The sequence below is a fragment of the Temnothorax longispinosus genome, chromosome 7 (assembly GCF_030848805.1).
Source record: "Temnothorax longispinosus isolate EJ_2023e chromosome 7, Tlon_JGU_v1, whole genome shotgun sequence".
Lineage (NCBI taxonomy): Eukaryota > Metazoa > Arthropoda > Insecta > Hymenoptera > Formicidae > Temnothorax > Temnothorax longispinosus.
In genome coordinates this window covers 10920049-10932556 of record NC_092364.1, presented here as the reverse complement: position 1 = coordinate 10932556, position 12508 = coordinate 10920049, and the positions used below count along the sequence as shown (strand labels likewise).

General features: G+C 36.0%; 1 protein-coding gene and 1 pseudogene across 1 annotated transcript; one reads left to right on the top strand and one right to left on the bottom strand.

Moving 5' to 3' along the window:
- The first annotated feature begins 5794 nt into the window (after positions 1-5794).
- LOC139815778 (uncharacterized) lies at positions 5795-7884 on the top strand. The gene is made up of 4 exons (XM_071782930.1): positions 5795-6127; positions 6189-6397; positions 6572-6746; positions 7178-7884. Exons 2-4 carry the CDS (start codon positions 6361-6363, stop codon positions 7482-7484), a joined length of 519 nt encoding a protein of 172 aa, XP_071639031.1. The 5' UTR covers positions 5795-6127; positions 6189-6360; the 3' UTR covers positions 7485-7884.
- On the bottom strand, positions 7873-11353 carry LOC139815776 (uncharacterized; annotated as a pseudogene).
- Positions 11354-12508: the final 1155 nt, after the last annotated feature.

Here is a 12508-nt window from a genome sequence, read left to right as displayed (position 1 = left end):
GAAAGCTGACAGGTTAGGTTATGTTGTAACGCCAGACAAGCGTCGTAATTGTAAAGTGTTTAAGAAAAAAAAACAAAAAAAAGAGAATCTGCTTCGTTGACGGATCATCGTTGGCGCCCTTTTTTCTTACAAGCTTAATCTTGGATCTTACCAGACTTGCGTCGAGGGGGACTCTGCACGGGGTTTTGGTTAGTCCCTGGTTCCTTAGGGTTTAGGCTAGATGGTGGTGGGTTCGACGCGATTACTGTCCACGGGAGTGAAGGGGGATTAGTTTACTGCATTGGGGGCCCTGTGCTGATTTGTTGATCTTGATCCGCTTGGTTGCTCTGGGTGTGGGGGGGGGGGTGGTATAGGCGTTGGAGGATTAGTGTGGGGTTCTCATAGCGGAGACTCTTCTTGGGAAGAAAAAGATTTAGAAGAGAGGTAGACCGGTAGAAGGGGGAAGGGTTAAGGAAAGCGATTGGGGGCGAGCGTGGGAGAACGTTGGGATGTGTTGAAAATGAGAGACGATAAGTGGTGATTATGTTAGTAGGCGGGGGTAAAAGGTGGTGTGGGGAGTGTTAGTGGGGTGTAGGGTGTGTTGTATTGTAGCGTGGGTTGGGATTTGAAGTGTACTAGATGCGTTTGGCGGATGGGGTAGGGTGGGGAGTCGGGGTTGTAGGGTTGGTATAACCGGAAGGTGTTCGGGGTATGGCTTTTGTTGTGATCAGGGAGGGCGGAGTTCGGCGAGGAAGCGGTTTTAGGGTGGTAAACAAGAGACGTAGTGGGTGTGATGAGTGGCTTGAGGGTGATGTAGTCTGTTTGTACTGGTTTTTTTGGGGGGGGGTTTTGTTGGGCTTTGTTGGTTTTCGAGGTTCGGCGTGGGGATTATGCTGGCCGAGTTTGATGCATCTGTGTGGTGGGTATGGGTGGGTACATAGTGTATGTGTGGTTTTGCCATCGGAGAAACCTAGTGTGGTTGGGAAGGTGGTTTTGAATAATTTTGTGTAGTTGTCGTTTTGCAAACAGAAGAAGAACTGTCATAACTTACTCTTTATAAAACGCTTCCTATCTCTTCCTCGATAGCATGTCCCGTATCCCTTACTTGGCATTCATCTCTCTTTGTCCTTTGCGGCACCTTCTTATCCTCGCCTCCTCTTTATGTTCTGTCTTCCGGTCGGCCCTACTCATGGTCTGGCCTTCAGCTTCCGTATTCCTATGCTCCAATTCTCTCTCTTTTTAACCCTCGCTATCCTACGGTAGTTTCCTCCGTGGCTCTCCGGGGCCCCTTTCTTTTTCGACTTCTCCGCTCTGTCCCTTCCCGCCTTATCCTCTTCTGCGCTCTCTCCTTTGCTTCTCTCTCGTTTCTCTCTCTCTCTCTTCTCCTCTCGCCGCGACGCCGCCTTGGCCGCACCCGTTATTCTACTCTCTGTTCTGGCGTGCGATTGAGGGAGAGTTTTCCAGTTTCTCACTTTTTAGCTTCCTCTTTCATTCTTCCTTTCTTCTGCCTTCTTACTAACATCTTTGTCGAATCTCTCTTCTTCTCCACCACGTGTTTGCTTATTTCTGGGCTTTGTGGGGGGGGTCTCTCCTCTTCCTGGCTTTTCTTTCCTTGATGTGGTAGCTTTCCTCATCTTGTCTCGTGCTGTCAGTTTTCAGACCATGTGATTACTTCACTCCCTCTCCTTCTCCGCTTTTCTTCGCCTTACCTTTTCCCCTACTTTCCATGAGTGTGCTTTCTTCTTAGTTAAATAGTTCTTAGATTTGTCCTGTTCGCTTGGTTATTATCTGCCTGTGTTGTGGTATTTTTTATTGCCTCTGTGTATTTGGGGGTCATTCTACGGGGAGAGTGTTTTTCCGTTCTTTTGCGTTGGTGCCTGCTGGTCTTATCGTTCCATGTTCTTCTTATCCGAGGGGCGTGGGGTCTTGGTTGTATGATTTAGGTTCTCCCTTGCTCCTGGTTTATTTTCTTTCGCTCGGTTTGTTTATTTTTTGTTTATAGTACCTCTTGTTTTATTCTTCGCATTTGTGTACCCTTAGATTTTGTCTTTTCTTTTGCTTTTTTTCTTAAGGGTTTCAGTCTTGGATCTTTTGCCTTTGTTGGTTGATTCTTTGCATAAGTTGTTTCCACTTTCAACTCTCTCCGGGAACACTCTCATATTTGTTTTCGAAGCCGCTGAGCATATATCGAACGCCTACTTTACATACGACGTTACTACGCTCTGGTCTCTACGGTGACTATCTGCGATAGATGTATTTGTTACAAAGTAAACATTGGACATTACGGCGCACTGTTTCGACTCGTGTGGTGGAATCCGTCTTCATCCGTCGCATAGATGAATCGCGCGCGCAATGGGCATTTCACGCACTTTGTAATAATATAATGTTGCAAAATAGGGTGTGTTAAAACGTGCGGTGTTTAGAATTGGATCACTTGGGTTTGGGGTCTGGTGATGCGCTAGCTCGGGGATTGCGTTGCAGATTCTCAACTTCCGCCCCTTGTTAGGCATCCATCAAAAATAAAATAACTTTACCTTTATGCGTGATTATAATAGTTTGGGAGGTCATATTAATTCATAGGCGCGAGTTTATTGCGACGACTTCATTGCTTACCGATGCACGATCAAGGGTGCGTTAGCATGATGTATGTGTTGATAGCTAGTGCTCACGGCCGGTTAATCGCATCACTATACTTACTCAGACCGCCCGTGTGCACTTCTGCTCTTTCAAACTATTATGTCGTCTCGGTGATTTATTATTTATTGCCGAACCAATTATTTATTTACCATTATGCTTATTTCATTATCGTAGTCTGCGCTTATCCTATTTATTATCCAATTTAGTTATATTTATTATTATTTATTATCTTTATTTGCTCGCAGATAAAATTAGTAGAGGCTTCTGTCCCCAAAAGCCGAAAGGACGGCCCTGCCGCGGCAGATGAAGGATAAAATATCGCTGTCTCATATTTAACGTAAGGGAGTTTTAATTAATTTCTAAAAAATTAGTAGTCGATCTAGAGCGCAAAGAGAAGAGAGATACTCGACAGAGCACCTAACCGTGGCGTGAAAGTAGGGATCGGCATTAGAAAGGCTCGGCGTTCAAACGAGTCCAGACTGGCGCCGTTCATTTGATGTAAATGACCATATAATTATCTGAGGCCCGTCGCGGCAGGACATGGGTCCTGATATGCGCGCTTTCTAGTTTTTTAGGATATAAGCGCTGTGCGCGTGGCCCACTTGCATGCGCTGTAAGTGTCGTGGCGCTGCACTCAGGGCAATTTCCTATTGTCGCAGAGTCCACTGGCTAAACCACAGAAAAAGACTCGCTTAAATGCTGTATCTCATGTTAAAAGAGTCGAAGAAAGATATACACAAATGACACTGGTATTTTGATAACAGGTAGTATCGTACGTCAAACTTCTGTCACTTTACACCCCTACAGAGTTAGTTTGGAGATAAATATTAATGTTTATAATAACGTAATTTATATTTTTTATAACTGATTTATTGTTTTTTAGTTGGATAATAGTCGTCATGTACTTCATGTTTCTGGTAGATGTGTGTCAAGTGCAGGAAAGAAATGCAAACATATTTATGCTTTAATATATGGTACGTAAACTCTGATAGAAGTGCAACAAACTCAATAAAACTGAAACTCAATATTTTTCTTTTTTTAATTAAATCTTCTTTCACGAACTCTTCAGATGATCTTTTTAAAAACCGTTCATATCGCGCAATAGCAATATTTTTGAAATATTTTTTTTTTATAAATGGTTGGAAAAATTGTGGGATTGTAGCTGGGACTACGAGGGTCCTCTGACTTTTTATTTCCAATAAAATGGTCACTGCAAATGCGTGATCTGTCATGCGGCTTCCAATCTGATCCATCAGGTCTAAGAAAGGAAAATTATTAAAATAAACAAATAAGCTCTATTATGGATACTTTTTGCAACTTTTGAATTTTTATTTACTAGTAAAATGTATTTACCTTAACTTTTTAATAGCTCTTAACCATGTTTTACGTCTTTGTACTTTATGTGGATAATGTACATTAGATGTTGGAAAACAGTAAAATAATTTATCTGGAGTATCACAAGAATTATTTTTACAATTTACTACGCAACAATATAATTTTGCTTTTCTTTTTAATTGTTTATTTTCCATCTTTTGAATTTATGAAAAGGTCAGCGTGTTCCAACTTTCCAAACTGATCGCTATGAGCGCCTAAGTCGTTTTGCGAATCCCCTCCACGTTCATGCACGAAGCGAATAGACAGCAGGGCGTACGATCATAAGATGGCGACGCACAGTGGGCCAAGACGGCAATCTAGCTGGACAAAAGTCGATTTTCGAAGATTAATATTTCTTAAAATAAATGATTATATTTTTAAGAAAGATATTTGATAGTTCATTTTCTACAAAATATTTACCATTTACACGTAGTTGTGTTATAACAATCATTTGAATAGGTCGTATAAATTCATCTCGCAAAACGTTAAATCATTACTTTAGCAGCGCTTGAGAAATAAAGAAGTATTATTCTGCTTATATTGAAGAATATTAAAACTTTAAATTAGATAAATATAGAGAAAGGTATATATTTTTTAATTTTATATCTTATAATAATTTTTTAATAATAACGGTATTTTTTAAGTCAAATATTACCGATTTTTAATTATAAAATTTTCAAAGTATAAAACTTAGAAAGGTCTACAAAAAAAAACGCTGCGGAATGCTGCCGTCATTTTACCAGCATATTATTCTTTAGACATTTCTGAGTTTTATTTTTTAAAACTAGCTGCCGCCAAGTGCCCGTTTCATAGATACAGCGTTTTTTAGAACTCACAATTCGTCCGTTCGCGTAAAGATACACGAGACGGTCTCGCGCTGCGCGTGTACTTGGCGAGACTACCGTGTCTCTTGATATTGACATCTGTCTATATATGGTTTTTCACAAATATCTCGAAATTGATTTAGAAGGAAATATCACAAGTTTATATTATTTCTATTATTGATAGGTATATATTTATATTATTGAAAAAGCCAATATTTTTATTATAAGCTATACTGTTGGACATATAGAGGAGAAGTGATATCATTTGTATTTATAATTGTTATATTTAATTATATGATTACATTTGATGTGACGAACGACAACTAACTTATTTCGTCAGCAACTAATAAGACCAGCAACATATTCATTGAATGTCAAAAATAAAAAAAGACAAAACAAATAGAAAAGTGAAGCACGTAATAAAGATTGCAGATGATATAGAAAAGGACATACTCGAAAAATATCTCGAGATAAAACTACGGAGGATTTATTACATATACTACTTATTTCATCGGATCCAGTAATTTCATCATATAGACATCATCCACCACAAAAATCCGGATATTTAGACGAAGCTGTGTTAAAACTTTTAAAAAACCGGAATTTACTTTACATGTTTCAGAAGCTGATATAGAATCTGGCGATAGTGAATACTTTAATGAAAGTAACAATAATTAACATTTTAATTTTAATTTTATTTGTAAATTGAAAAGATTTTTATTATTTTTATTTATTATTTTTAATTTTATTATAGTTCATTTTAGTTTAATATTATTATTTAGTATTTTAATTTGTTTCTGTTTATTATTTTTAGTTTTTAATTATTTATTTTTTATTTTGTATATTATTATTTTATTATTTGTTTTAATTTAGGTTTAATTTCGGTTAATTCAAAAATTATATTGCGATACAAAATTAATTGCGATCAATGCATACATGTACTGCTGTTCTAATTTAAGTTTTTGTAATTTAAGTAAAGTTTTTATTTTTTGATATATGTACCCAGGACCCAGACAGCATGCTAATGTTCGCTGAACGTTAGTTTTGTGTTATATATGTTTACTGTTTGATTCCAAACAGTCAGCTAACATTCTGAAAATAAATTTTTTCAAAGAGTTATGATCTAAACGTTAAACGAACGTTGCAGGTATATTACTACTTTGGGCACAAACACGATAACTGGTGCCCCTTGATTTGACTGTGGTTTCTGGTAGTATTTTTTACGCTGAACAAAAAATTATATAGGTCTTATAGGGATAACTGCTTTAGTTTTCGAGATATGCAGTATTAAGGCTCAAAATAAATATAACTTGGTAAATATCTAGATTAAGGGCGACCTCACCGATTTCAATGACCTTGATATATGTTGTCAAGGTCATGACCCCGAGTGACCTCAGAAGGCGAAACAGAAGGCTTGCATGCTTCAAGCCAATCAAGTCCTAAAATTCCTGAAAACGATCAAAAAGAACTGCTTATCACTGAAGTTTTCTGTAGAGGGCCTTTGTGGAATACACTACTGCCGTACACTGAAAGACATTATAAAACAATGTCAGCATTGTGGAATGAAGTTGACGTAGTTTTAGGTAAGCAAAAACTCTTTACAAAGCTTGTTTCGATATTCACTTCCAAAAAATCCATAATTTATGTCACGTATACTACAGACTTTTAGTACTGGCAATTAATATCGGAACGCAGTTGAAATAGGCATAGTATACACGCACACACACAAATTTAAGTTTTGTTATATCACTTTCCAGAGGTGTACAGGATGGATATAGTCAAAAAAACATTTAAAACATTAAGAGATCGCTTTGTCAGACTGCTGGATGAAGAAAGTAAATCCAAACGCAGTGGCAGTGCTGCAAGCAATACAGTTGAATGGAAGTACTTCTCGCAGCTGGAATTTCTTCGCCCTAGCGTAGAATATAGACCGTAAGTTTTTTTATTAGCACATACAATACTAGGAAAAGGTACAACTTCAAATTTGCACATTTCTCTTTCGTAATTTTTTTGACTTTACAAAACCTTCATTACACTAACAATAAGAAAGTAATCTGAGAAAATTACGATGAATAAGCGATATATAAGTTTCAACTTCTATCTTTTTGGTGTCAGTTTTTCAGCGATATATAGCTTGACAAAAATTTTCTAGTTGTAGAGTTCTGTAGCCAATATGGAATCCTTATTTCGTCATGTCCTGCCTGTCTTTTTTAGACGGTTCAACTTATAAGTAACTTTCAAAAGGATATTTGGAATGTATTTACACAATATTTACACAATTTAAATAAATTTTTTAAAACGTACTTAGGAAAGAAGTAAAATAAAGAAGTAATGTACATACTAAATATATTTTCTAATTATAGAACAATAAACAGTCTCTCGAAAAGCAGTCTCTCGAAAAGCAAACGCTCCATAGATATAGATACATCGGGATCAAACAGTTCTGCATTGAAGAAAAAAAACAAAAATGTCCAACCTGCTGAATCTGTGAGGGAGGATTTTGAGTCATTTTGTAAAAAAAATATAGATCCTACTGTGCCCGCCCGCATTGGGTCTTTTATACTTTACCTGGAGTCGGAAATGAGAGTACTTTCAAACCAGGCGATGAGAAAATTAATACGAAAAATAACGGAATCCTTGATGCAGGTACAGGATGAGTCAGCTACATAAGGAAAAAAGAAAATATCCAACATTTTCTCGACGACCAACGACTTTAAAAATTAAACCACGTAAAAATTAAACTAACTAGAAATATTTTGGTTTAATATTTAAGTATTTTTTATTGCATTATTTGACTGTGTACTGTTAGAGATTTTGTTTATTTTTTTAGTCTACAAACAGTACAAAATAGCTTTATTTTATCTCAAAGCCAAAGAATCCTCAAAAACTGAAAATCTTAATTTTTTTATTTTGTAACATTTGTGTCTAAGTACTGTAATATTTTTATTTTTTTTTATACAATAACAGTCTAAAATAATATTATTTTAAGAGATTGCAGGCTGTGCATAGAGTAAGATGTTAGCATTGATACATTTATTTTAATAAATATATTTGGAGATTATATGTTTAATACTTGTTTTATTTTTGTAACATTTCCCATTGCCAGGGTACAGCTCCTTCAGTCATAAAATGCTTAGTAAATCTGTCTCGTATCTCAGCTGCTTGTCTCGAACACTTGTTTAAACCGGCATCTCGATAATTTTGAATTGCACCTATTACTGGTATATTCTCTCGCCACGCACCGTTCGCCACGATATTATTGTTGTAATTCACACGATCAGCAAAGCTGTCGTCACAATAATGATCTCTCGTCATCATAAAATTGTGAAGGCAAATGGTAGCTTGCACAATTCCTTCGGTCGTAGCCAGCGATGTGTTCATGGGCTTCTGGTAGATTCTCCATCGTGCTGCTATGATACCAAAAGCATTCTCGACAACTCTTCGTGCTCTGGACAATCTATAGTTGAATATTCGTCTTTCTGCAGTCATATTTCGCCCTGGGTAAGGTCTCATAGTAAATGAGTTTAGTTGAAAAGCTTCGTCTGCTACTATTACGAATGAAAGTGGTTGAGTGTGTGCTGGATCAATAATAGATGGAGGAGGTAAATTCATTAGCCCTTCATTGAATCGATGGCCAATCTCAGAGTTTTTAAAAATACCACCGTCTCTATGGCGACCTTGAGCTCCTATATCTACCATCAAAAACTTATAATCTGCCGATACCAAGGCCATTAGCACGATACTGTGTTGTCCTTTATAATTGTAAAATGATGATCCAGAATGCGCTGGAGCCTTCAAGAGAATAAAAATAAGAAACATTTTTTGAAAAATGTCCGTAAACACTAACGCGTGTAAATTTTAAGTTCTGGAGCTGAAAATTTGTGCACATAGCGTAGGAAATTAGGACGTTTGACATTACTTGTATATTTGTTATTACTGCGATTTAGTTGTCAAATTAATACTAAATTTTTAGAATTTAGTACTAATTTTAGTTTAAACTATCGTGCATTAACTGACAGTAATTAAAGATAAATGGTACTTTAATGTTTACAACATAAAGACATATTTGCACAACTACGTGTAAAAACTGAAGCCGCAATATTGCACAATTTTTTTTACCAAAAAATGTATGTAAAAGTTAACCCTAGAACTCATGACTGGGGTCGTTTCCCCAGGCAAACTTTGAACTACGCTCCTGAGCTAGCGAGTGACATTATCGACTCAGGACCTAAACCATAATTCATTTCAACTCTCTAAAAGTAAGATTATGTCGGGCGCAGCGTTGGTTGTTCGCTGGCAGTGAGACAGCACCGTCGCAAAGCGTGCGTGGGGTCGATATTGACCCCAATTGTGAGTTGCCGTTTGTGTTTCGTCGGTAAGCTAATTTTATATTTTTTGCTAGAATCAATATATTTCATGTATTATTACGTAATCTGAGCATAAATAGTCATAAATATTATTTAAGACGAAATATCACACAACTTAGTCGGTAAAAATCCCGTTGCCTATAGAAGATTGACATTTCGCAGAAAATGGCTGGGCGATATAATGTTTCATTTTTTTCATATTTTTTACTATTTTGTATCAAATAAAAATAAAATAATACTTGAAATACAATTTTTTATGGTTTTTTCATCGACTTTTTCCATATTTCAACTTTGCGAATTTCTTCATTTCTATAGTTCCAAATAAATATACTTTTTGAACAGAACATAGCGATGACAATTTTTTTCCAATAGTCTAATGTGTCCTCTTTAAAACCCCGTTTGAAATTTGAAAATCGGTTGATACAAAAAAAGATACAAATTTTTGTTTAAAAAAAGAGGTTTTTGCTGATTTCTGCATTTTTCGGTCTTTAAATGGATTTTTCACTAACTAAACTTGAGTAAAATTAAATTTATCGCATACCATTCTCTTCTTTATTAAAAAACGAAGAAATTCATGTACTATTAAGGCCCTTTATCTCTGTAGGACCGGTTTTACGATTAAAAAAAGCGTGGGGTCGATATTGACCCCAGTCATGAGTTAAAAGGTAAAAAAAATTACTCATGAGTTCTAGGGTTAAGATACCTATTTTTTGCATTTAAAGACAATTTAATTTACAAGTCACCGGGGAATCGTGTTAATTTCACCTAATTAAACTCAATATTTACACAAATGTTTCTACTCCTAAAGAAATAGATTTAAGGGATAGGGTAAAAATAGAATTTAAATAAATAACACGTATTTGTTTAAACAGGAATTACTTTGAATGTTTACGTATTTGTTCAAACAGAAATTACTAAACCTTAATATCAAATAGTAGTCATATTGTCTATGATAAAATTTTAACTTACTGCGATGACAACATGCTTCCCGTCCAATGCGCCAATACAGTGTGGAAAGTTCCAACGTAGTGCAAATTCGTTATGAACGTGTAACCAATTTTCTTGAGAGGGCGTGAAGAATTCTTGCTGCATGCTATCTCATATCGTTCTACACGTCTCTCGAATTATTTTAGATGCAGTAGCTGCCCCAATTCTGAAGGCCAAAGCTATTGATTTCAGGAAATCTTCAGTAGCCAAGTATCTAAAAGATTCCCAAGGATATCATTTAAATTTATTTTATTAACTTGAAAATTTTTTTACAAAATTTTCGGTAATATCCAGCAACATATTTTAATGATTAAAAAAAATATTAATAAAAGAATCCAGAAAATCGTAACCAAAAAGTTAAGTATTTCATAACTTACCGAATTGTTAACGATAATCGAGCTTTTACACATATTGGCTCTCGAAAATTTGTGGTTTGTTTTATAAGCTGTGATCCAACCAAAGAAAGAATCTCTTCAAAAGTTTGTGGCGTCATTCTCATAAAATTGAAGTAGGTTTCATGATCATATAAGCGAAGCTCCTGTATCAAATGTTCCCAGTTTCCGTGAGTTCGTCTAGTTTGAAGTATGGGACGTTCCCAGAATCGGTGAATTCTTTGATCGGCTTCATCACGGGCTTCATCGACAAGTTTGAATCGTCTATGTAGTAACATCATGGCAATAATTTTCATTCGCCAACGCTGTCGGTAGGCCTCCATATTTCCACAAACAATTGTTTTTATTTATACTGAACGCGTCGCGCCAAATAACGCAACGCATGAACAGGCACAATGTAACCTAATATCAATAACCCTCTCAGAAGTCTATCAAGCTTTGCACTGCTCTATTCGGCTCGACGAAGTGTACGGAGACAACACATTACATTGACGAGAACACTTTGGCTCAATAATTCGACTATTCCGGCTTGCGAGCTGGCGAATTCAACAAGCCTGATCTACTCTGGTCGAATAAGTAATTCGATTCTCCTCGATACAGCTACAGCCGGTATCTCTTTGACTTGACTCAACTTCAAGCAGTTCGAGCACTTGGGGCATCAACGACAAATATTAGGTTATGTTGGGGCTGCTCATGCGTCGCGTTGATTTGTCGCTGTTTGTCGCGACTCGTGACGCGTTCAGTGTGAATAAGGGTGCGTTTCGATATTAACTGTAAGTACTGACGATATGACGTCATTGGGTGCGTTTCGATATTCACTGTAAGTACTGACGATATGACGTCATTGAGTAGAACTGCAGGAGCGTTCCGTAATCACTTCTGTTGTTTTTACCGCATATAACGCTGCAATAACGGAACGATATCCGCAGTACTGCGACTCTTGTTATGTATAAGAAAGAAATATAACCTATCTTAACCTATCTTACAATTAGACACGACGTGACACGATGATAGGAGCACCTGCCTATTCTATGAAATATATAAAAAAGAATCTTGTACTTAAACAATGATGTTGCAAAAGTCATGTCTATAAAATAAATAACAGTTTTCAGATTTATGAAAATATCGAAATTATTTATTATTATATTAATTATATTAATTTAGTAATCTTTGGGCTTTTTCCGCATCTTCGTGACTAACGATTACTGTATATTTCTTGTTGTTGCCTTCCACAAGGACCAAACCTATGTGAACCTGACACCCGACTTCCGAAAAATTAATTTTTTTACGGAAAACGTTAGCATTTTGTTTGTAGTTATTTGTAGTAACAAAAATTTCGTTTATAGTTTAATACATTAAAAATTATAAAAATAAAAAAAATTACTCGCACTCCACTTTAAGATATCTCAAATCCGTTTGCGCCATCTTCTTTAGAATCGTTTGTAGTTGTTTGTAGTGTTTTTCGTTTCGTTTGTAGTTGAACCATTTAAAAGTTACAATAACTTAAAAAAATAAATAAAACCTAACTTTGTCATTTGTCGAGATATTTCAAATCCGCTTGCGCCATCTTCTTCAGAATCATTTGTAGTTGTTTGTAGTGCTTTTCTTTTCGTTTGTAGTTGCACCGTTCAAAAGTTATTATATTTTTGCAATAAACAAAAAGAGTAACTTTGCCAATTTTGGAGATATCTCAAATCCGCTTGCGCCATCTTCATCAGAATCGTTTGTAGTTGTTTGTAGTGCTTTTCTTTTTGTTTGTAGTTGCACCGTTCAAAAGTTATTATATTTTTGCAATAAACAAAAAGTGTAACTTTGTCAATTTTGGAGATATCTCAAATCCGCTTGCGCCATCTTCTTTAGAATCGTTTGTAGTTGTTTGTAGTGCTTTCTTTTTTTCTGTTTGTATATGCACCGTTTTATATATAATAGTTATAATATTTTTGCAATA

Coding starts and splice junctions, on each gene's coding strand:
- LOC139815778 (XM_071782930.1), top strand. CDS start 6,361: ATGTCAGCATTGTGGAATGAAGTTGACGTAGTTTTAG. Junction 6,398..6,571: donor TGAAGTTGACGTAGTTTTAG/GTAAGCAAAAAC, acceptor ATCACTTTCCAG/AGGTGTACAGGATGGATATA. Junction 6,747..7,177: donor CCTAGCGTAGAATATAGACC/GTAAGTTTTTTT, acceptor TTCTAATTATAG/AACAATAAACAGTCTCTCGA.